This window comes from Aythya marila (assembly GCF_965140915.1).
Source record: "Aythya marila genome assembly, chromosome: 7".
In the NCBI taxonomy this organism is placed as follows: Eukaryota; Metazoa; Chordata; class Aves; order Anseriformes; family Anatidae; genus Aythya; species Aythya marila.
Window position 1 is genome coordinate 18,387,644 of NC_139048.1, and position 23,832 is coordinate 18,411,475.

At 42.9% G+C, this 23,832-nt stretch overlaps 1 protein-coding gene across 5 annotated transcripts; it reads right to left on the bottom strand.

The window, feature by feature from the left end:
- Positions 1–3,220: 3,220 nt before the first annotated feature.
- Positions 3,221–22,059, bottom strand: LOC309879977 (cardiac-enriched FHL2-interacting protein). 5 transcript variants are annotated; one of them, XM_082764344.1, is made up of 4 exons: positions 21,726–22,059; positions 15,373–15,601; positions 10,840–11,005; positions 3,221–9,040 (listed from the first exon to the last, which is right to left on the bottom strand). In XM_082764344.1, the coding sequence occupies exon 4, from the start codon at positions 8,862–8,864 to the stop codon at positions 4,230–4,232; it is 4,635 nt and encodes a 1,544-aa protein (XP_082620470.1). In that variant the 5' UTR covers positions 8,865–9,040; positions 10,840–11,005; positions 15,373–15,601; positions 21,726–22,059; the 3' UTR covers positions 3,221–4,229. The 5 variants fall into 5 exon arrangements, with proteins under 5 accessions (XP_082620470.1, XP_082620469.1, XP_082620472.1 ...); XM_082764343.1 differs by lacking the exon at positions 15,373–15,601; XM_082764346.1 differs by lacking the exon at positions 15,373–15,601 and having other exon boundaries at positions 21,954–21,975.
- Between the last annotated feature and the right edge of the window lie 1,773 nt (positions 22,060–23,832).

Here is a 23,832-nt window from a genome sequence, read left to right on the forward strand (position 1 = left end):
AGGAAAGATCTGAATGAAATTGCCAGTCTGGACAAGGACTGAACTGAAACCTCTTTGAGAAGAGTCTCAGCTGTGTTTTATAATGCATCAAACAATAAGAGAAATTGAGGAGAAATGCAAAACCATCACTTTGGGAGAGCGCATATAGTCCGGAGGAGTGGTTGGTAGTGACAAACTTGAGTTACACCAAACTAGACACCTGGTAACTTGCAGGACAGGGAGGTGTGAAAGCCTTTCTGCCTGTGGGTGGTGGCAGGAAGGCCACCTCTTCCAGAACTGCTGGCCCGGCTTCTGGCACCTCACCGCAGGGCCAATGGCCAGGCCGTGGCCCTCATGTGGCAGGGTGGTGGGAAAGATAGAGGAGTGCTGGCGTGGGGTGTTCCTGCCCAGCCTCTGGCTCCCCCTCTGTAGGAGGGCTAGAAAGCAGGAGGAAGTCCTGCAAACAGTCATCTCCTAGACCTTTGATTGTATACCACACACACACACTTCTCCATTGTCGACTGTTTCTGTGGGCATGGCTGGAGATAAAACTACACTTAGATATAATTACAATGAAAAAGCTGACTGGAAGTCATTCCAGTATTGTAAAATAACTCCCATTTATTTGGTTTATTAATTAATAATGACACGTTTTCTTGGAAAAAATGGTTTAGGAAGTCCCTGAACACACAAGGAGATGCTAAAATCCACACATGCAGGCCATTTCAACTAAACCACACTCTCTCAAACAACTGCAGCATTTCTCATGAGGAAAGCTGAGCTCCTGGGAGAGAGCCATGGCTGCAGGACAGCAGTCCACATCTGCTTTGTGACAAGGGGAGTGAAAGGTGTTGGGGCTGCCCCAGAAAGAGAAATGTTCAAAGAGAGGTGGTTCAGGGCCAAGCTGAGGGATACCTGGGACTCTCCCTGGGCCTGTTTGCCTCTGTCATGCCTTCAGGGAAGATCAGCCATTGCAACCAAGTTTCAGAAATGCAGCATGCAAAAATGGCAACTGCAAGAGAAGGGAGCAGTGAAAGCAATGGCTCCTTACAGTCTGCTGGGCTTCCTTACACACAGAGCTACCATAGGCTCCTGCAAGGCAGAAACCAGCTTAGTTTGCCTAGACACCTTTATTGTGTCATGGTCATTGGCATTATCACAGAATCACAGAATTGTCTAGGTTGGAAGAGACTTCAAGATCATCAAGTCCAATCTCTGACCTAACACTAACAAGTCCTCCACTAAACTGTATTGCTAAGTTCAACATCTAAACGTCTTTTAAAGACCTCCAGGGATGGTGACTTCACCACTATCCTGGGCACCCATTCCAATGCCTCACAACCCTCTCAGTAAAGAAGTTCTTCCTAATATCCAACCTAAAACACCCCTGGCGCAACTTTAGCCCATTCCCCCACGTCCTGTCACTAGGCATGTGGGAGAATATGGAACAGTGCTTATGGAACTGTCTTGCTGGCTGTTACACATTTCCCATAGTTTCCTCTCCCAAAGAGGTCAATTCACAGCTGTTATTTTGTCCATCTGACACAGATTTCCCAAAGCAGAAATTAAAACAAAAACAAAACCAAGAAAACAAACACACAAACAAACAAACAAACAAAAAAAAAACAAAAACAAACAAACAAAAAAAAACAGAAACGGACGAGGAAAGGTAAATATTTGTTATTTGAAAAGATGTAACTTGGCCACCTTTTAATGCACATTTTGTGTTCACCAACACAGGCATTACTGCTGTCTTCTTATAGCAGCAGCTTTATCGGTACATATATTCATGTGTGTGTGTGTGTGTTGTAGACTAGCAAAATGCTGGCCAATAGTATGATCTAGGCCAGAGACAGGTTTGCTGATGGGTTCATCCTCAAACAGAATCATTACTGAGTTGGGACCTGGCGCAACACTTGTATAACATCAATCACTCCCTGTGGCAAATCACTCTGGGGACAGCTCTGGATATATGATAAGAAACCTATTCATATTTGTTTTCAAAGTTTCCCAGTTCTGTGTTTGTTTCATTTAGCTACAAATTCTTTAGGACAAAACTCCCTCTGGAACATGTGCAAGTTCAGAGAGCCACTCTGCTGTGAATGCAGCTCCCATAAGCTAACAGAAAAGATTGGCCAAAAGTATTTGGTATCTGAGTCAGGACTGGCTCCTCTTCAGACACCCAGGTTTCAGTTTGCCTTTACAAGAAGTGAAAAATGCTCCCTGATTTCCTAACATACCTTGAAGTAGTATACTGGAGGATCCCACTTTCCACACTAAAAGAAGAAACTCAAGAGCAAAGAGTGCAGAAGGGTAAGTGTGCACATCTACAAAATGAACAACGGTTAATCAAACAAAAGGTTGGTTTGTTTGTTTGCTTTAATGTGGTTATATGTTTTGTTTATCAAATCACCATTTTTTCATGTCTGTGCACAGATAGTTTGTATCCATAGTCTCCCCTTGGACAGCATGCTTTTATTATGTCTTCTGAGCACCTGCCTGGTTCTTGACTTGTGGCTGTTAAGGGCATTTACATTTGTAATATCAAATCAAAACCATGGCTTGCACACTCTGCTAGGGTTTCAGATTACATAGTCTCTGTCTAAATGTACCATGGAAAATTTCAATAAATCCATTTCTCAGTATTTTAACATGATGACATTCTGCCCTACGCTGGATAGGCATTAGACAATATACAGTGAAAGCTGGTAACAGTACAACAAAAATGGCCCCATGTCAGTTTAGTAAAATATTTGTGACCAAAATAGAAGAAAAATATTCATAATAGGTACCATTTATCTTAACATAACAGCCTGATATGCGATCCTTATCCCTGAAACACTCCTGATTTTCATTCTTCTTTTTTATTTCTTTCAAAATGAGCCATCACAGGGGAGACTGCATTTTCTGAATTCCAAGTCAAAATTGTTTAAAAATTTTAATGTCTGCAGACATTAATGTCTGCTCCTTTGAACTCCTGTACTTCAATTTTAATTAGAGAAAACTATTCAAATGAAATGGAAAAAAAGGGAAAACAATACTCCAAATTTAGATATTTATAAGCAGGCACATTGCATTTTTCACCAAGGTTCTTCTGTTATCTATGATGATAAAGAAGATCTTAAACAAAGACGAGTTATAGTTTGATATAGAGCTTTCAAAGAATAGCGATAATTCAGAGAAGCACTTTTCTAGAAATTAGTACTTTGGATGTGTTGTATCTTTTTTTTTTTCCTTCTTCTTCCTTTTTTTTTTTTTTTTTTTTTCCTTTAAATCACAGACTGCATGAGACCAAAATTAGAAACAATATTTTTCAGGTTTTAAAAGTTAGCACTGTATTTCAGTGGGAGCCTAAAACCAAACCAAACCAAAAAGCATTTCAATTATAATAAGCAAAAGTCTTCTCATCCTAACAAAAAATTAAATAATGTTAAGGGATTTCATTCAGCCTTGCACCTTTCCAAAATATTTCAGGCCAAGTATTGAGATAAGTTGAAGTTTAAATTTGCATTATAAATAACCCCTGACTGTAGAAGAGCATATTTGGAGATTATCAACAAATATAAAGAATTCAGCAGCTTGTTAGTGGATATTGCAAAGGTATATGAGAAGTCCAGAGCAGCTGCAAATGTATTCTGGTTGTTTAAATGTTTCTTTGATATGACTGCTGTATAGTGCATCCAGTATACAATCTTCTTGTCAATAACATCTGGGTAATCAGTGTGTGCAAAAAATGACTCTCAGGTTTATCATGGCATATTTATAGCCATAGGATTTACATCTGTCAATACACTTTGAAGGCAGGGTGTGAGGAAAGTTTGTGAGATGCAGAATCTTTCCTAGGTCTCATAGCATGGACAGGATGGTTTCACAGGTTTTACTTTCTGTCATACATCATGCAACCCATCTGGGCAAAAGGACTCTTGCTTTGGCAATCCCAGCCACTATAGTGGCAAAGCAGCAGCAGCAGCAAGCAGTGGCTTCATACTGTTGTATTCATTTGTTTAGCTGGCATTGCCCCTTTATCTCACTGATGATTTGGGGCTTACTCAGTTTCACACTTCTTAAGAGTGATCATCACCTCGCATCTTTCAACACGGTCAGCTTTCATTTTCCTTCCCACCCAGACCACAATGAGGTTCAGAAATATAGTGTTGTACAAACATAAAATCTGCATGTGCTTGTGTGTGCGTGTGTCTGTCCAAATGGATCTTAAAAACACTAGCTGGCATGTTTTGTTATTTTGGTTTTCAGGATACCCCTTCAGCAACAAAATCATCTAAATCAGTGAGGGTCACTAGGTCTGTATTTGGGGTTGGGCTCATGTCCTTTCCTAAGTGAACCTGAGTTTCTTCAGCATCTTGGCCATAGGAATAAGAGACAGGTTCAATATATGGCTGAGTATCCACAGCTTCAGTGCCTCTGTAGTTCTGTTGGCCATCTTCGGGTGGTTCTCCTGGCACAGCTGGCATTAACCATGTAGGTTCAGAGAGCTGAGAAGGTGACTTCAGCACTGCTACAGATGAAGCTGGTAAAGGCAACACTCTAGGGTAGGAGGCGTAGGGAGAATTCCTAATTTCTGAAGAGGAGGGCGGGTATAAATTCCCTTCCAAGGAAGGGACTGAGACTTGAACATATTTGCCAGTTTCTGGGTCATAAAATGTCTTCAAATTAACTTCAGCTGGTAAATCAATTACATAGTATTGGCCAGAGTCAGGGTCTTGGAGGAGTTTACGCTGGGTTAAAGAAGGTGAAGGGCTTACTGCTGATGCAACAGTGGGTCTTCCTATACTGGTTTCTGTAGGAGGAAAAGCTGAGTGAGGGACAGGATGGAGAGGGGAATATCCCAGGGGTGAGGGAGATACTACTGCCTGTCCAGAATGAGAAGGCTTTCTCCCTACAGCATCTGTATGTTCTGTCTGATGTTTTTTCTGCTGCTCTTCCATTTTCTTTCTCCTGCTTGCCAGCTTTTTGGCCCGCCGCAGTGCCTTTTCTGTTTTTGGTGGCACAGCGGGAGGCTTGCCTGCTCCTCTCTCCCCAAGTCCCCTGAGCTCCAATCTCTCAGCTTCCCCGGCAGAATCAAGTAGATGTCTCTGCATTGAATCAAGTATCTCTTCTGCAGACATATCTGCTTGGCTCCTCAGTGTCGTGTTCAGCAAGGCAGGGTTTATAGCATCCTCTGTTTCTCCAAGGCTAGAAATTGTTGGTTTATCTGATGGTAAACTGGCAACAAGAGAGTGCATCGTGCTTCCTGACCTGGGGCTTGTAACAGCAGAGCATTCAAGACTGTCTAATAAAACTGACCCACCTTCCATGTGTGGGATATCCTCTAAAACTTCATGGGATACAGGAGAATATATGTGGTCCTCTGATACAGAGCCAGTCACAGGGGAAATTGTCTCCCTAGTTATTATTTTTTTCGCACAAGAACCACCTTTACGCTTAGATAAATGATGGTTCTTAAAGTAATTTGTCTTTCTTTCTATGGGATAGCTGGGGTTGTTTTGTGCTTGGTCATTTTCCAGACCCAAATTTGGCTGTGTTAAGCTGCGTCTTGCCTTCCTAATCTGGGAGTTCTCTTTACTGCTGCAGACACTTTCCTCATTCATTTTCCCAACTTTATTTAACAAAGCACACGTCTCTTCATCTTCTTCCATCAGCTTCCCTAAAGAAAAGCTCTCTGTATCTTCCAGAAGGTTGGGGTCCAGTGTTGCTGAAGTAGATCCAGACTCACTGGCATCTCTCTCTTTGTCAGTCGTGCCTTCCCTCACATTCTGCTGCCCTCTGCGCCTCAGTGCCGACCAGCCTCGCTCCTGGGCATGCAATGTGTCTCGGGGCTGCTTGCTGTGTGCTGCTGAGGATGCAAATCTACCTTCCATTTCCTTATAACTGCTGCTCACTGTATCGTCCAGGGAAAAGGACCTGAACAGGGGCAACTTGACAGTCCTTATTACCTGAGGTGACCTGAATGTGTTATCTTTGATCATAAACAGACAGGGTTTGGATGAGCTTGAAGATGGTTGTGTTTGTGTCTCCTCAGACCTTGGGGTGGAGGTGTCCTTTATGCTGTCAGAAGCAGAATCCATGCTATTGACCTCTTCCTTCTTCTCTTGCCTTATTTTTTCTTTCATCAAGCTCCTTTGTTCATTCCCAGTAACCCTACCCTCCCTACTCTCTGCTGCACCAGTACCAGAGCTGATACAAGCATAATATTGAAGTTCATCTTCCCCAGCTGCTTTCACTCTTCCCTCATGGCTTTTCTTACTGTCTGCACTCATTTCACCCTTAGTCCTCTGGCTTTCTTGAAGACTTGACTTCTGTATCAGGGGATCCAGTGGAAATGGCTCCTCCTGAAATGGCTGCTCTACTGTGGAGACAAAAGATTGCTCAGAAGAGCTAGGGCTTCTTTTGCCTTGTGCTTCATGGCCACTGACTGCCACATTGCTTTGGATGTCACTGTAAGGCACATCCTCTGCTGGTGAGAGTTGGCTTGGAAGGGTTCTAAAAGCAAAATTTTCATTCTGATGACCAGCCTTTCTCTCAATTTCCTCAGCTCGGAAGCTGGGTTTTTGCACAGGTTGCCCAGCTGTTGTATCTGTAGTGTCTCTACTGTATGCCTTCAGTGCTGGATACGGCAGACTTTTTCTTAAATAGGGTTCTTCTGATTGATGCCTGAACATCTTTTCATTATCCCTTGTGTTTTTAACCAGTTCTTTGTATTTTGAATTATCTTGCTGTAAATTGTCTCCAGTTTGGTGAAATAAAAGGTCTGCTGTTGTCTGGGGTGAACTCAAAGTCAGGTAATTGTCTGTAAAGTGTCCAGTTAAATCAGTTTTATTGTCATTTTCATGAACACACTCAGACAATGCAGAAGTTATATCACTCGACTCGTCTTTCTCTGCAATATTTTTGTTACTTATTTCTTGCAAAGTTGATGATGAGGTATTCACTTTTATATTCTCCTGTATATTTTCCTTAGTCTTATTTTTATTCTCCAGGGCCCTTAACATAGGAGAAGGGGTATAAATGCTTTTAACACGCTTACGCACATCCTTCAAGTTGAATAACAGACTTGATGCTTTTGCCTTGTAACTATCCCGAGACCTGTAATCACCAAACCCGGTCGCCTCATCGTCCCTCTCTGCCACGCTGTCAGTGGGAGGAGGTGTCAGCGGGATCAGCTCACCTTCCGTGGGGTCCACCTCCTGCTTTGGTGGTATGATGGGTGTTAAGAGTTCGGTGATATTGAAAGTGGGACTGGCTGATCCAGGGGAGTTTGCCTGTTTATCCAGAGGAGTCACATCCAGATCAGGTTTGGCTCTGGTCGTCTTTTCAGACAATGAGCATGTCTCATCACTGGCTGTGAACTTCTCCTTTGAAGTCTGTCTCCTCTCATATGCCTCTTTTGTAGTCCTTGGTCTCCTCCAGGGTGGACAGATGGTGTCCTGTTGGGGACTGATGTCTTCCTCTTCAGTTAAGGTGGGTGGGTGTACTCGTGGAGGTGGGACAGGTGCCTGGGACACAGGTGAGGATGAAACGATCCTGGAGGACACAGACTGAGGTGAGACGGAGGCCTGGGACAAGGCAAGGGGGGAAAGTTGCACTGGCAAGGGGGGCAGTGGTACAGGAGGAGCTTCACGGACGGGGGGTGTTGGGGGATGGCTCTGCTGGGTGGGAGCTGCAAGAGGAAGTGCCTGAGGGACTGGGGGTGGCCGAGGAGGACCATGGTGCACATGGATCCTAGGTGGGGGTGCAGGAGGAAGAGCAGCACGAAATTCAGTTCCTGAATGGAGGGGGCCCTGAGGTACAAATACAGCTGGGAGGGGAGTGCTGAATGCAGTTTCTGGTGGTGGTGGCTCCATCTGAAAATCCTTCTCCTGCTTCTTGGCAACAGTGGTCTTGTCAGGTGGCAATTTATGTTCACTTGTGTGGGATCCTTTACTAAATGGTGCTTCTTCAAGGTATGTAAGACCTTCCTTTTCTGTTATTAGATCAACAAATTCCTGTTTTTCAGTCAATTTTTTATGATGGACTTTCCATGATTCAAAAGCACTATTCTCACTGTGAAGAAAATTGCCTTTTTTTGCTGGCTCATTAACTTTCATATTTTTGTTTTTCAAAGCCTTTTTAGAAGAACGGGAAAAATTTGACTTGGCTATTTTTGACATCTCAATCAGCACAGGATAATAACCATCAGAACCACAATAACTCAGATCTATTTTATTAGGTCTTTTCTGTGGCTCGTGTTTACCAGTAAGGCAGTGGCTGTCTTGACCGTCCTCAGAAAATTCAGAAAGTTCCTTGTGAATGCTCAAAATAGCTGTGTCATCCCCGCAAGCCATATTGTTTCCATGATTTAATTTACTTTTTTGAAAGCTATTTTTAATGGGCTGCTTAATGGCTATCAGGGAACCTCCTGACCCTTGGTTTGCAGTCTTATCAAATGTCTTAATCAATGAGGACACTTTTGAAACATGTTTATTGTTCCTTGGACCAGGGACTGGCAAACTGAGCTTTTTCCTTTCTGTGCCAAGGGTATTATTTTTAGCAATCTTTTTCTCCTCCAGAGCATACTTTGGTAACTGCTGGAATGTTGAAGCCCATATTGTATGTTCATTGTTTCTTGCTGTTAGCTTGTTACAGCTTGCTGTTAGCTTGATGGCATGGTTTAATGTCCCGGGATGAAATTTAGCAGAGAACTGGTGGGCAAGGTCAGGGGAAATGGCAAGATTTGGTTCATTGTAAGAGTCTTCAAGTTCTGCCACACACAGACTTCTGAAAGCCCGGTCTGTGAGGCTGCTCACCTCTCGGTCTGCATCATCCAGAAGGCTCCCAATACTTGAGGAGTCACTGTGTCCTTCTGTATGTTTCTTATTTCCCTGCATTGTTCATGGGAGTCATGAATGAATTATCCAAATGATTAATTTCAGGTATCAAGCAGGCAGATGACTGTGTTGGGTAGCTCCAGTCGTTTGCGATTTACAAGCATAAGGGAATTCCTCCAGACAGGGCTGCTGCACATTGATTCATCTTACAGAACAGGTGAAGGAAGCTTTCTCCTCTGCAAAGCCAAAAAATATGAATTATCATTTTTATACAGCAACACTATTAGACAAATAGCATTTTCCAGATGTACCAGTCACTGACTAATTTGCTCCTACATGTGTTCTAAAAAAAGGCTAGGAGTGCATTAAACAACATGAAAAACAATAATTATTTCAGTCAATTCAGGTAGCTCACAGTAGATAGTTTAGTTATTGGAAAGTGTCACTAAAAATTATTTCACATTAGATTATTTACTCTAGTTCTTAAACAAAGACTTAAGAGCCAAATTTCAAGTACTTTCCCTTGCATACCTCTAGCCACTAACACTTCCAAGTGCTGTGCAAGTGTTTGGCTAAAGAGGTTGGCCTTTTTTTTTTTGGCTGAAAAAAAAAAAGTAAAACAGTAATGAAAGAAAAGAAAACCTATTTCAACAAAGAATGTCACAGTACATCATTGCACACTATGTCTTGAGAAAAGAACTTCCACATGTTAGGCTGGAGCTTTCCTGTGACTTGTACCCTGAGCACAGCCCTTGCTTGAAAAAGTAGAATGGCACTGCAGCTAAAGCATAAAGAATAATAAAAAATATTTTACTGTTCATTAGCATGTTCCAAGCAAATATTGCTGAGGTAAAATGCTTTAGCCACCCATATCCAGATATGGTTGGGTTGGAATATTGAAACTGAAGAGCCTGCTAATATCAATTTAGCCAGCAGAAGGCAGGAGTGCCTAGGGGACTCTAGCAGTCCCAGTAAAGGAGCACAGAGAACATTTGGTTTCAGTTCCAAACAGCTGAGAGCAAATAGTAACCCATTCCACATAATTATAAAATAATACAGCCTTCCATTAATCCCTGGATACAATGTGAAGGCAGAGCCCACAGCAATATCTATGTCCACATCAGCCTGAAGACAGGGTGGGGGAATCATTGGATGGAAAGAATATAAGCAAAATAGACCCTTCAGCTATACTTGAAATGTATATTCTAAAATCCTTTAGAGTTTTCTCTCTAAACTCTTTAGATACTTATTCCCACACTCAAGGGCTTGAACAGGCTATTGACTATACGCTGCAGTGAAACTCACTTTAGGAGCACATCCAAGAACAATGTAAAACCCACTCCCTAAAGAAAGTCTGATCTGTGTTTCCATTTCCCAGTAGAATTGCCTCATTAACTTGTGATGATCTGAAACAGCGAAGTTCACGTCTACAGTAGCATCCAGCTTCTATACAGGTGGAGGTTGTCCCCATCTACACTTTGAATCTACTATAGAACTGAGTAATGAAATCCAGATTTCAGACCCTCCAGCTGTCCAGGTCCACAGATTCCACTTTATCATGTCTCCATGCGACTCTTGGAAAAGACATCTTTTCCCAGTAATGACTCAGTGCTAGTCCAAGTATGAAAAGTCAGAGAAACCAGGCTTACTCAGCTGAGATAACTCAGACAGTTCTTTCTTGAAATGAAAACACTCCTCACCTTCCTTTATTATTAAAAAAATAAATAAATAGGGCAACCTATTTATAAATTTAAATTATCATAGTGAATCTTGATTCTGTCCTCCCAGCCATACAATTCCAATGACCTATGCAGAACTACAGTAGATTTACACCAGAATAAAACGAGCTTAATAGAGCTTCTCCATTTTATGTTTTACAAAGATTTTTCAAAACAGAGCTTCATTTTCCCTACCATATATACATTTTTGTGTATAATGCAGCAAGGAAAAAAAAAAAAAAAAGACCAGAGAAAGGCCATCCTGCTCTTGGCTGAGATGCTTAACTCTTACATGAGAGGGAAATTCAGGTGCATACCTGCCATGTAATTTTGCTTCTCAACTCTAGAACTTCCTCTCATGCTTGTATTTGGCTTCATCTCTGACCATCTTTAGTGAGGAGGTAAAAACAGTCCAACAACGTAGACGTGACAGAAGGAGTATATTGGGACGTTTCCAATCTTCAGCATTTTTGATCTTGAGTTCTACAATTCAAAAACAAAGACATTTGTTTGCACGAGCTGAAGATTTTCTCACATGCTGTACTCATTCATTCATTTGTTCATTTACATTTTACAACGATTTCAGGAGTGATTTACAAAATTTCTTACCAAAAGAGACAGGTATCCATCCCACACTGATAATTTGAGGGTTTGGTACCTTGTGGAAGGCAGTCAGGTTCCTAACAGACAACAGTCAAACAACCTTCAACACCCCGGTAGCCTCACCAGAGACCAGCTGCCGAGTGAGCAATGGTTTCCCAGCTGTCTTCCCACTCCAGAGGGTGGGTGATTTCTCCAGGTTAAAAGGAGGGATTGGGCCACCAGATGACTTCTTTCCTTCTGTTCTCTACCTCCCAGCTGTGCTACCCTTCCAGAGGGACTACAGAGGAAAATGAGTGCCTCCATTCCAGCTGCATCTGACTTCCTACTGCCAGCAAGGACAGACAGATGTCCATCTGCTGGGCTGGGAACTGAAGCAGCTGAGACCTGAGAACCCTTTTTTTTTCTGCCTCTGTTGTAAAGAAGACCAAAGGTGGACAGCTGGGATGGTGAGGGGCAGTAAACAAATCATCTTTTTGCTTCTGCACTTGAGTCAGAATCAGGAGACGCTAAAGGAAAGTTCAGCTATGGCAGACACACATTGCAGCTGCCCATTTGCTGGGGAGACCCCCAGGGATTTCAGGCTAGCGTGTCTAATACTTGCAAGACAATAGTTATTTCCTACAGGGAGAACTTCCTGGCACTAAGGTAGTGCAAATGGGACATAGAAGTAGGTAGTGTAGATTTTCCTGAAGGAAGAGCCTGCACTAAGGAAACGTCTGTGTCAGTCTGCAGCAGTCAAAACACACTGGCCAAAGGGGCAACAAAAGCTTGCCTGCTGGGATGGTCTCCTACACCTTATCTGTGGAAGGAAAGCTATCTCTGTTAGTCTAAGGACAAGCTTGTATCAACTAGAACTTTTCACAATCTTTTTAAGATTTCTGGGAAAAAAAAAAAAAAAAGGTAGAAGCAAAGAAATACCAAAAAATGCTACATTTGGTTGTAGACAGATGTAAAATGGCATCCTCGCTGCAGAGATGTGTACTTGGTTATCTCTTTGCCCAGAGCTTAAATTACAATTTTACTGCTTCTGTGGTACTCTTAACTGTGCGAAGCCAACACAGCCATGGGAGCATGTGATTATGTTCTGGCACACTCATCAACGGAGCTGTTGACTAAATTCCAGTGGCACAATGCTTATCACTATTTATTGGTGGTGATGCCTGAACTAGGAGGAAGCTTGGCTTTCAGATATCATGGACAGAGGTCTGAAGAAACATCTTGTCCCTTGTAAACTGAGAACATTTGCTGAAAAGTGAGTAGGGTAACAATAAACATGGGGATTGTGATGTAATCTCAGCAATTATTTTCCTAGATGGAGTCACTGTTACAAAAACAACTCAGCGCCACTGATTAAAGTAGAATAGTGACTGTCACTGTCTCTGAAACCCTTGTGAAGATCCTTGTCTTGCCTGGACATAACATTAGCACTTGGGCAGTGTAATGTTTCAAGCTGGAAAAGATGTACCTATACCAAGTGTTCAAGATGCAGATCATTGCAAGGACTGAATTGAAATAGCAGGACTGTACTGGTCGAACTATTCCTTATATTTGTATAACATCACCTTCCAAACTGCTGGGCAAAGAAAGCTGTTTATAGTTGGCTTAGTAACCCAGTAAAATCACATTTCCCTATCTATTTGTACAAGTATGGAAGCCTGCAAGCAAAGTACAATGTCTGAATTTAGCTCAGGATTCATCTAGTTCTAAAATTTGGGATATGTGATTTTAGTCTATTTATTTTCAATATAGAAGAAAGCAAACCTGAACGTTTGAAACTGATTGGGAAATGCTGAGAAACATCTCAGGTGTTTGCAGTAGGCACCATCCGATAAAAGCTACTGGAAAAGCTTTGATGAATGTTCAGATTTCAAGGAGCTTAATCAGAAATCAAACTCCCTTCCCTTTTAAAAAAGAGGCTTTTTTCAGGGGATCTCTTACATGCCTAGCAAGTTGTGATGAGGAGGTTAAGTTACAGAGACTATTCCTGGCCTGGCACAAACTGAATGTCAACTGTTTTCACTAGGCAGGAGCTGGGTGAACCAGCAAAGCTGGCTGCAGTGTGTGACATCAGTGCTGCTGCAATACAGAAAGGGATGGTTGGTTCCTCCACCCCCCTTGGGCTGGTATTTGGCTGAAATATTTTGCCATGACACATCGCGGTGGCATTTTGGCAGTGCCTTTGCAAGTTACATAGCAGTCTGAAGTCAGCAGCACTGCATTCCCCTTGAGGATGGGAAGGGGAGGGACAGGGAAGGAAGTTTGGTTGTATTTTCATCTTTGCGAGCTGGTTTCTTCATGTGGTGTTCTCTGCATGGCATCCATCCACAAGGAAGCTCAAAACCCAGAGCCCTGCAGTGACTGCTAGCTGCTTGGACTGCCAAGAGTGTGTGGGTTGGTCATACTGTGCTGCATCAGAACCAAGTGTTCCCTCAGACCTGCCCTAATGCATGGGCATCTCCACAAACACTGCCTCTTCTGAGCAGTACTCAGGGCACATGGTCTGGGAGGAAGATTACAATGCCCTCACCAAGGAGCTGCCTGGCAAGAGAGACAGTGATATTCCATCCACATTTCCCTGAACCATCAGGAAAGGCAGTTTCTGCATAAAGATGGTCATAAGGTGAAAACTGTTAGCACAAGTCTCTGTTTCCCTCATTCAGCAAGATCACTTTCATTTATGCATGTGGTCATAATGGGCAGCCACAGAGAGTTCTCCTGCTCAATGGAAGAAGAACCACTTTACTGAAATAAAAACACCTGCTCCAGCTGATGGTGGATGGAGAACTGGGGCTATCTGGCTTATATCGAAGACCCCAAACACTGAAAGAAATGACTAGCACAGAACAAGGTGACTTCAGGTATTGTGCCAACTGATCACTGCACTGAACAGCAAGGTGAGGGAACTGTGTGTCTGGACCACATCAGTGTAGACTGGGGTCCATTGGTCCATTCCCCTTGTGGATTTGGCCCAGCAATTGTGTCTTGAACAGCTTGTCCTGGGCCAGAGAAGAGGAGACACTGTTCTTGACTTTGAGCCAACTTCTGTTCTCAGTTACACTGGTATAAATCTAGAGTCATGTTACTGACGTCAGTAGAATAACTGAGAACAGAATTGGTGACTCAAAATACATCTACTTCCTAAGCCCACACCGGTGCATTGTCCAGAAGGCTACATGAGTAACTGTAGCCACAGTAAAGAGAAATCCAACATCTCTACAGAGACAAACCTCGCCCCCATGTGGCATTCAGACCAACATGAGAAGGAATGGGATTTGGAACCTACACAGTTACACCGCATGGCTAGGCCACCAAATCATGTCCTCTGGGCAATGCTGATTTTCTAGCTGGCTTCCCTCACCACTGACAATAGCAGTGCATTTGTGACAAAGTAATATTGATCTTTTCTGCAATTATAACCAGACTATCTAGATCTAAGAGTGGTGTGGTAGACATTATTTAATCCCAGACTGCACCAGCAGAGATGGCTGGCACTCTGAATTGCTACCTTGTGGACAATGTTAGCATCTGGAAATGTGTTTGCTTGTGTGTTTGTGTGCATGTGCATGTGCATGATGGGAGAATGCTCTCATTTGGATTGTCTTAGAAATTTCACATAGAAAAAGATTCTGAAGAGAACTTCAGTTACAAATTTCACAATTTTTTACAATGTCTTTTAATTTCAGATAATTTTATTATTTTACCTTGCAGGCCATGAAAAGTAACATGTAATATATGCCTTAGCAGTTAAAATGGTCTATTATTACTGTCATTAACTCAGAGAGGCCAGGTGTTATTTCACATTAACTGAAACTATTCATTTTAAGTTCTGCATCAAACAATACTCTGTTGTAATAGAGAGTGTGATCTTGTTTTGAAGTTTTCCTAAGTAAATATTCCAGATGATCATAAAAATCTATTCCAATTATCTTTCTAGAGGAAATATTGTTAAAATGGATATGATTGTGATATTCTTTGTTTAATCAAAACATATTTTTCTGAAGAAAAATATTTTTTTCTCTCCCAGCGAGCTCTTTTCAAGCTGGTGCATTTGTTATTATGGGAGCTGGAACTAGAGGCTCATCAGATTCACAACTGCAACCTAGTATAAGAATGGATAGTCACTACAATCTAGTAGAAGCATGAATGTAAAGAAGAAATATATGTAGCTGGTGACCATGTGTTATGTATCCTGCTCTGTGTCCTATCTCCAGAGGGAACCTCTTCCAGGCCCCATCTGGAATGCTTACCTCTTCCATTCAGACCGCAAACCTTCAGCCACTGGAAGATGAAGACCTCGTGAAGAAAAATGGAGGGAACAGAGACTCCTTGCAACAGCCATGGAGAATCATGGCCAGTCTCTCTACCTTTCCCTTTCTGGTTCAATGGCAAAGACCCAACAGTTATTTCCAGCTGCTCTCCGGACTGCCTTTCCCAATGTCCTCCAAATGCCCCATCCTGCCAAGAGTTCTGTCAAGTCTGGAAGAAGGAGATGTCTCTCAGAAAGGGTCGTGTTTGGACTGAGGCTTCCTTGCCACTCCTGCTTACTTCTTCCATTGCCTGATCCCTACCCACTGCCTTTGTAGAGTCAGTAACACACAGAAAGGATGGGGGAAGTCAAAGGCACATAGTACATGACTAACAGAGGCAATGAGCAGGTGCAGCACTTGGGAACAGCACAACTCTGCAAGAATCACAAGGCAAAGGCATGATGCTTCTCCCATGACTTGAAGTGAGCACAGACAAGTGACATTTAAGCAACTGAACCCAAACAGTGCATTTGTTGGCATTAAATGTCTGACTGGAAAAGGCCACTGTCTGTAACTAGGTCAGTCATTATACACTGAGATATTTATACAGCTCCTCAGTAATATGGTACATGTACACCTCATGGCTATTTATCCGTACAAATTCTCCTGCTGCAAGCAGGATTTATGTCTCATTTACACATCAGTAGCAAAGACCCTGCCTAAAACCAACTGATTTGTCCAAGTTCAATTAAAGCATCTGTGGTTGGCCAGGGAACCTAATCTATGTTTTCTGAATCCCACAAGAGTAGCTTAACCTTCAGCAGTTAAGGTAAAAAATGTCTTCATACTGCCCTTTGTGGAGTGTGGTACTTTACCATAAGACTCTTCAAGAGCAGGGAGGAAGCTTTATGCTATAAAACTCTTCAGCTGAATACAGTGATGTAGTTTGGTATTACATTATATGGTGGAATCCATGAAGATTTGCAGGTGACCGACTTACTGTAAAGCCCTCAGCTTCTCCTCAGGCTCCTGACACATCTGTCTCTTTCTGAGATCATGAAGACTCAAACCTTCCTCACCAGTTTGAAGTGATGACTGACATTGCATTGGTACAGCCCCTCCACAGAGCACTGACAGGATTCTGGCTAATGAGATAGGTATTCACCTCCTTTCATTTACTCTCAAGTGCGTCTTAGAGGATGAAAGCTTGTTTTTACTTCCTGAGTGTAGGAAAGGAGATTTTCCCATATCAGAGGGAGAGTTTGAGTGCTGCAGCATTGCAATGGCTAGAGACAGGAGAGGACAGGGAGGAAGGGAATTAGAAACATGGACAAGAGAACAAATGCAATGGCCTGGTTATCTTGTAAAGGAGTGTGCTGGACAGTCCCAGCCCTACCCATGAGAAAATTCTAATGATACCAGCAAGTGTGCTAGACACAAGAGAGAACCTGGTGTATTCTCCTCTGTGACCTACACAAAGAAATCTGCAGCTTGCAACCAGCCATGCTGCACTTCTCTCTCCGGGCTGGGGAACCTGAAACCACCCCCCACTTATGCTGGCCCTCCCCTCAGCCCCAGCACACCAATACCATCTACACTCACAAGTTTACACTTAGACCACTTAAGCCTCTTGACAAGGAGAGTCTGACCCACACCCACTCACTCAGGATACTCACTCAGGAAATATAATTCTTGCAGAAAACAAGTTATTATTATTCTTTTACTTGTGGTCTCACCTACTCCTTTAATATATATATTCTGGTTATTTGCAGGGTTTGGACAGGGAGTTTGCTGAATCTATTTTCTATTAAAAAAAAAAATCAAGCCATCTGTAGGTTCAAAATTTTTTCAAGTTCTAAGTGGCTTTATGACCCACTGAATTCCACAGGATTTAGGCACATGCAATATCCTGAAATACCTAGCCTGTGTTACCAAAGAAACTTTCCAGATACATCAATCTTGACTTCGGAAAGATGCAGAACTTTCTAAAGATCTTGTGAAACACAGAACTTCACATACTTTTACAAAATAAAACTTCTAATCCAAAGCAGACATCAGGATTTACAGCCTAACTAGTTTCAAGAGTTAATCCAAAACAGTTTCAGGAGTTAATCTAAAACAATATGCAACACGTTGTCCCCAGAGTCCAGTGCAACTAGTAGTATCCCAGAGAAACACACATTCTGGAAGACGCACCTAAACATACAACAGGAGATCAGAGGGGACATAATGATGCATCGAGGAGCATGGCAACATGTGGCAGCCCGTGGCAGGCACAGTGCTTGCCCGTTGCACTCTGTGCCTTGCTACCCATGGCCGGTCTCCCTTGACATGCAGCTAAGGCAGTCCTTTTGGATGACAGGGTGCGAGTCACTGAATAAACTATCCATAACTGGATAGCAAGAATTCACATACCCCATTTCATTAATCTTCACACAGCCATGAAGCTAAGGATGATATTCATACCCTGTGAGCTGCCTAAGGACACTAAAGCCAAATCCAAATTAAATTTTCTTTACTCCAGATTTGCACCAGAATGAATTCACCAGCTCCAGTGACCCTTTGCTAGATTTACAGAAAATTAAGGCAGGGCCGGGACTTCATTAATACAACCTGTTAACAATATCCAGCATGATGCAAAATGAATCTAGAGAAAGAGATTTTGGGAAAGACACTGAATTTCCAGGCTGTCTGAGCTCTGCCCTAGTAACATCCCTACAGACAGAATCAGACCCCAAGAGCTCAGATGGTGAACATCAGGCCAGCAGATATGGATTTGCACCAGGGTAGGGAAGAGAAAGTGGAAGCTTTTGTTTTCAAGGTTTTCCAGCTCAGGCTGCAGAAAAAGCAAGATTTCTTACTTACACCTTGCTGCAGCTTTCAAATGCAGTCAAGAAAGCCCAGTACTTGAGCAAGACACATGGCAAGCAGGAACATACATGCTTCTAGACAGGCTAGAGTGTGTGACTTCAACACAGAGCCATCCATATGCTTAACGTTTTTCCTGCAATGACAAACTGCACCTCAACCATTTGTGATGGCATCAGAGGCATTCGAGAAGAAGGATAAAAGCTGTGGCCTGTCTTACCTGTGTGTGCCACCTGGAAGCTGGCTATCAGACAGCTATTCACATATGTGAATATTTTGAGAGGGCATAGGGGAGCCCACCCACCTGTGCCCCAGGTAATATCTCTGAAGGCAACACTATTTTCCTTCTTTTGAGCAGCAAAAGCCAACCGATGGTCTCCTCCTGAATAAGATGGAAGCTCCTTCCAGTTCCCTCTTCAGCGTGAAACAGGGGTTCATTTATTATCCTGAGAAATGAAGACTCCCAATTCCTATTCAGGCATTGATTCATTGCTATGGTTTAATGGTGTGTCCCTAAGGTACTTCCTCATTATTTTACAGTTAATGCGTATACTAAGATGTTTCTTGTTATTATCCTGTAAATGGATACATAAAAGAGAGAAAAAGAAAAGAAAAGAAAAGAAAAGAAAACAAGAAGAGTTTGAAGCAGAATCCATCCTTGTTCCCCAAGAGAGAGGGCAATGGCTGTCTTGATACAGGGTAGCCCAGGGTAGTCCCCTCACTCCCTCAGCAAGCTCAGTGATGTTGTCCTCACACCTGAAGTATACCTCAACAGAACAGAAGCCATCAGAAGGGTGCAGAATTGTACAAGGGTCTGTACTGAAGCTGAAAGGCAAACCAAGCTGATGTTCAGGTGCAGCAGCTTATGTCTGACCCAGCTAATGGTGACAGAGGCATATCTGAGACTCAGGATCTGCAGTAGCTGTCAGCTGCCAGATACTGCTGACTACATGGTAAGGTGTATCCAAATATTAACCACAAGCACCTCTTTTAGAGACACTCCCCAAACTTGCAGGTATTTTCATCTCTATCTTTTTCAAGTGGAAAGTATGAGTAAGGTGGCCTTTTGGTACCTGGCTCTGCCATAGCCCTGTCACAGTTCCCAAAACAGCTTCAGACAGTGTGTGTAAGCAACAGGGAAAGTACCCCTGAAACTATTGCGATGTATCTAGGTGAGAAACTGAAAATAAATATGCATCATTATTTGACCTGCGTGGCTCATAGGAAGGTTGGTCTGACTGTTACTAGATGATTTAGATTAATCATTAGTAGCTAATGCCTTCACGTATATCATTATTTGCAAGCACGGAAGATGGATGATAAGGAAACCCAAGACTATAATTAAATATCTGTTTTCTATGCCTGTCCAAAGAGGATCATTTGGCCAGGGAGAGGGAGACCCTGCTCCTAGAGAAGGGTTGTGCTCATAGATTCAGTACTGCCTCAGTTTCCCTGGGGCTGCCAAGAGACAGGAGTCTCAGCAGCACTCTCTGACCATACACACTTGAAAGCCATAAAAGCCTGGCAAGCAGCAACATAATCACAAATCACCAAGCTCAGTATGTGCACACACACGCATATACCTACTGATATGTATCGGCAGCCACTGACTCACCCAAAACCTTATGCAGGCTTTATCAAAGAGGCACAACATTCTCTCCAAGGTGAAGCTCCCGCACCAGTGTATACATGTGCCCGCACTACACTCCCCTTCACCACACACCTGTCAGCTGGCTCAGACTTGGCTGGTCCCAAAACAAGACCCTACCTCAAGTGATGCATGCTAGCTCTGAAAGCAATGAACTCACCCACTTTCTTAAGGTGGACAAGGCTGTGTGTGCCCCGGCTCCCCAGCTGCATGTAAGGTAGCACAGCCAAGCCTACAGCTAAAAAAATCACTTGCAGAATTTCCCTCTGCCAGCAACTTTGTGTGTGTGTGTAAAATCAGCTTGACTAAAGAAATGAAAGGCTGATGCAGAGGAGTGGTATTTCTCCGAGCCTGGGTCATAAGGTTAGTTGGCTTTTTTCCTGGTCTTGGAGGGATTTGCATTTTCCTTTGCCTTTTGCACAGCTCTAGTAATGCAAGCACAGACGAGACAAACATTTCAGAGAAGCAGATAGGATTAAGAAGCTACAGAGTGAAATTTCCATGTGCTTTTGCTTTGCATTGCAGGGACACAATTACACCTGCATGCCTCCACATGGCTGAGGCCTACAAGTACACAGGTGATTGCCTGTTACAGATGTTTTGCAAAGTAAGTTGGGAATATGCATGTAATTTAAAAACCCGTCCAGTGACATGCACAGAAGGACAGAGATTTAGGTGTATTGCGTCTCCTACATAATATGAATATTTAATTTGTTAGTATTTTCTACAAGTCTTAACCTCTAAGCAATTAACTGAGGGCATTTGCTTTTTACATGGTCAGTTCTCTGCAGAACTGGAGGAAAAGAGCCATGGGCTTTGATACTGACCAGAAAGCTTATTTCTCCTTCTTATCTCCTCTCACTTCTCCTTCCCTCCAGCTTTCCCCCCAGCAACTGCAGAACACCAGCAAGGGACCCTCTAAATGAGAGCTGCTATAAAGTCAGCCTCAGTAGGCTGCTTTGGTCTGGTGCTAGAATGCCTGTCCCTGTTCAGAGCTAATTGGATTGCCTGTTCACAGACCATTAAAAAAAAAAAAAAAAAAAGAATAAGGATTTGGATTCTGAAACTCTATTTCAATTATTTCTGTCATCTTGCTGCTGAGTTCTGCGCTAGGCTAACAACATGTAGTTCCTTTGGATGGCAGACTAAGAAGTTCTGTAACAACTGGACTCAGAAAAGCTTATACCATTTAAGAAATTTTCCAGTGATTAAAATTGGATACAAGTCATAGTCACAGTCATTTATAGTGACCTCTTAACACTGCCTAGGTATTTGAAGTATTTTACTTTTTCAGGCTCTATAGCGTACTAATTGCTGTCTATAAAATATTTAAACTGTTCTCTTCCTATTTGTTAAAAAAAAAAAGAAAAAAAAAGAAATGCCTTCACACTCCTACACAAATCACTAAAGTTTGTAGAAGTATCTTATCTCTAGGCAGTAATCATCTGGAAAATAAAATCAATGTATATTTGCTTAAAGTTGCTTACAGCACAATGTGAGGGACAATTAAATGGAGCTTCATAGCAATTTAGTGGTCTTTTAAAACAAAAATCATCCCCCTTTACCAAACAGTTATGTGTCATAAACAGTAATCACTGCATACAAATCTATATGTATGGCTCTTTCCATACACAGACTTTTAGAGGCAATCCTGCATTTCTGAGAGCAGAAAAGAGCTGGACAAAATGAAAGGACTTTCCACCTCTCATCCCTGAAGAAAAATATAAAAATGCTGTTTTATTTTTCTCATCTGATCAGTTACACATTCACACACTCAGACACCATCATTCGTCACCATTTCCAGGTTTTAAAAAATGCCCATATGCCTCCCCCTTACCTTTGGTGCTCCAGCTTCCCGATCAGGGGCAGTACAGTGCTGTGCTTTCTTCCTTTAAGTCAAAGCCCCAGCACATTTTACAGCAGTCTGCTTACTATTAGCACTTCCCATTATTTACGAGTTTCAGACTCTTCTTCTGAACATGGTTATTTTAATAGGAACAGTCACTGATAAAATAAATAAGTAAAAAATAAAAGTGGAGGAGCTAACCCTTGAGCCCTCACAGACCTGCCAGCCAGGTGAAGTGGAGTGAGCAAGGAATCCAAAGTTAGTAAAATGTATTTAAATAGTTATCAGGCAAGGGGAAGCCAAACGGAGATCATGGTGGGGAAGAGGCAAACATACGTATTGGAATAACCATGCGGTGTCAAGTAACAGACAGATGAAACAAACAGTCATCAGCTATTTTTACATTCAGATTCGCCAGTGGTAATGCTTCAGAGATAACTAATACAGAAAGTAACGGTGTGCGATTGGCTTGCTGCTGCCAGTGATTCAAGCTTGAAAGCACCGCATTTTTGTGTCTCCAGGTGGGAGTCAAAATGTTTATGAAGGTCACCATTAAAAATACCGTACAAGAAGCATGGACGTGAGTAACACATTACTGTCCTACCAGTGCCTTCTCATAAATAGCTCATTTCATCATCAGGGCTGGACAAATGTGTCCAGTGTTCTTAGAGTAAGGACCCCATTCCACCCTCCTTCCAAAGCAAACAACACCAGCAGCCCTCCTGGGAGGCACATGCCAGCATTGGGTTTCATCTGGCAAACTGCAGTAGGATATTGAATAATAGGGGAAATATGCCGTGAAGTCGGCGAGCTAAGCTTTTGTACTGCAGATATAAACAATGGATTGCCCCCCGTGCCCTGCTGAGGGCACAGAGCTCCTTACTGAAGTCGTGGGGCTCTCCTGGGGCTCAGCATCACCCTGGACTTGAGCCACAGCCTGCAGCAAAATGAAGAACCTCCTGTGATTATGGCCCGGCTCCTGCTTCTATGGCAGAACAGGGCTCCATGTGAGCTCAGTGCTCATTTGCATTTTAAAAAGAGCTGCTAATTACATTGCTACAGCATGGGCAAGGCGACAACTACATGTATGCCGAATCTGCTGCCTGAGATTCTCCAGGCTCTGGCAGGCTTGGGATGACCAGAAGCTCCCTGCGACCCAGGAGCAGCATGAGCCCAGCTGCCCTTGGAGAGGCAATGGCCTGCCTTCCCCACAGCAGCCTTCAGCTTTGATTTCCTCACCTGGGAGAGGTGTATTGCTCTCCCCATGTATCCTGGCAGGAAAATGTTGCAAAGCCTGCTCTCCTGGACTCCTGGTCTATGCTTTTGGTGCTGCACTTCTTCCCCTAATTCATCCTAAACCAAACACATGCATTGCCAAACATCAAGACGCTTCTGTTATGTTCTGGTCCCAAACTGCATGCTCCAACAGCTCCTTATGCCCTGCACTGTTCCAACACTTACACGATGAGATCTGCTGAATGCGTGCATCACAGCACCTACAAGCTGAGCTTTCTGAGACAACTGCAGAAACATGGGGTTTGGGATGACAACAGGCAGCGGAAAAGCAGTTTTCGGGTGCTCACTGTCACGAATGTAGGCAAAACCGTCTGCATACGTGTGCCTGTCTCTCCCACACATTTCTGAAGAGGGGTGGAATGTATTTCTGGAATACTTGTGCTAAAAATAAACCCATCCTTGCTGTCTATGAAGAGAGGCAGGTATAGCCCGGGTTTCTGTAAGCCCATGAACTTGTGAACTGCTTAGAGGCTAAGGCACAACTAAAAAACACCCCATGGAAATCAATTGGAGCTGCTTGTACAGGAGGGTGGCTGGTTGCTTGGAAAAGCCAAAAGAGGCCTCTCACAGGAAAGCAGCTGGAGTGAGTACTACCCAGAATGATGAATGTGCTTTTCAGACTCCAGCTTTGAATGGGCTTGAATCTTGGGACAGGCATTATACTTGTTCAAATATAATGATAATAAATACATATATTTGCAAATTCAGTGCTCAGATGAGACTCTGGGATCAGATGGCCTGCCATTAAAATAAAACCACTTCTGGGGAAAATTACTGAATAGCACACAGCAAACACAACCCA

Bases quoted from the DNA above. Each gene is read 5' to 3' on its own strand.
- LOC309879977 (XM_082764343.1), bottom strand. From the start codon at position 8,864: ATGCAGGGAAATAAGAAACATACAGAAGGACACAGTGACTCCTCAAGT.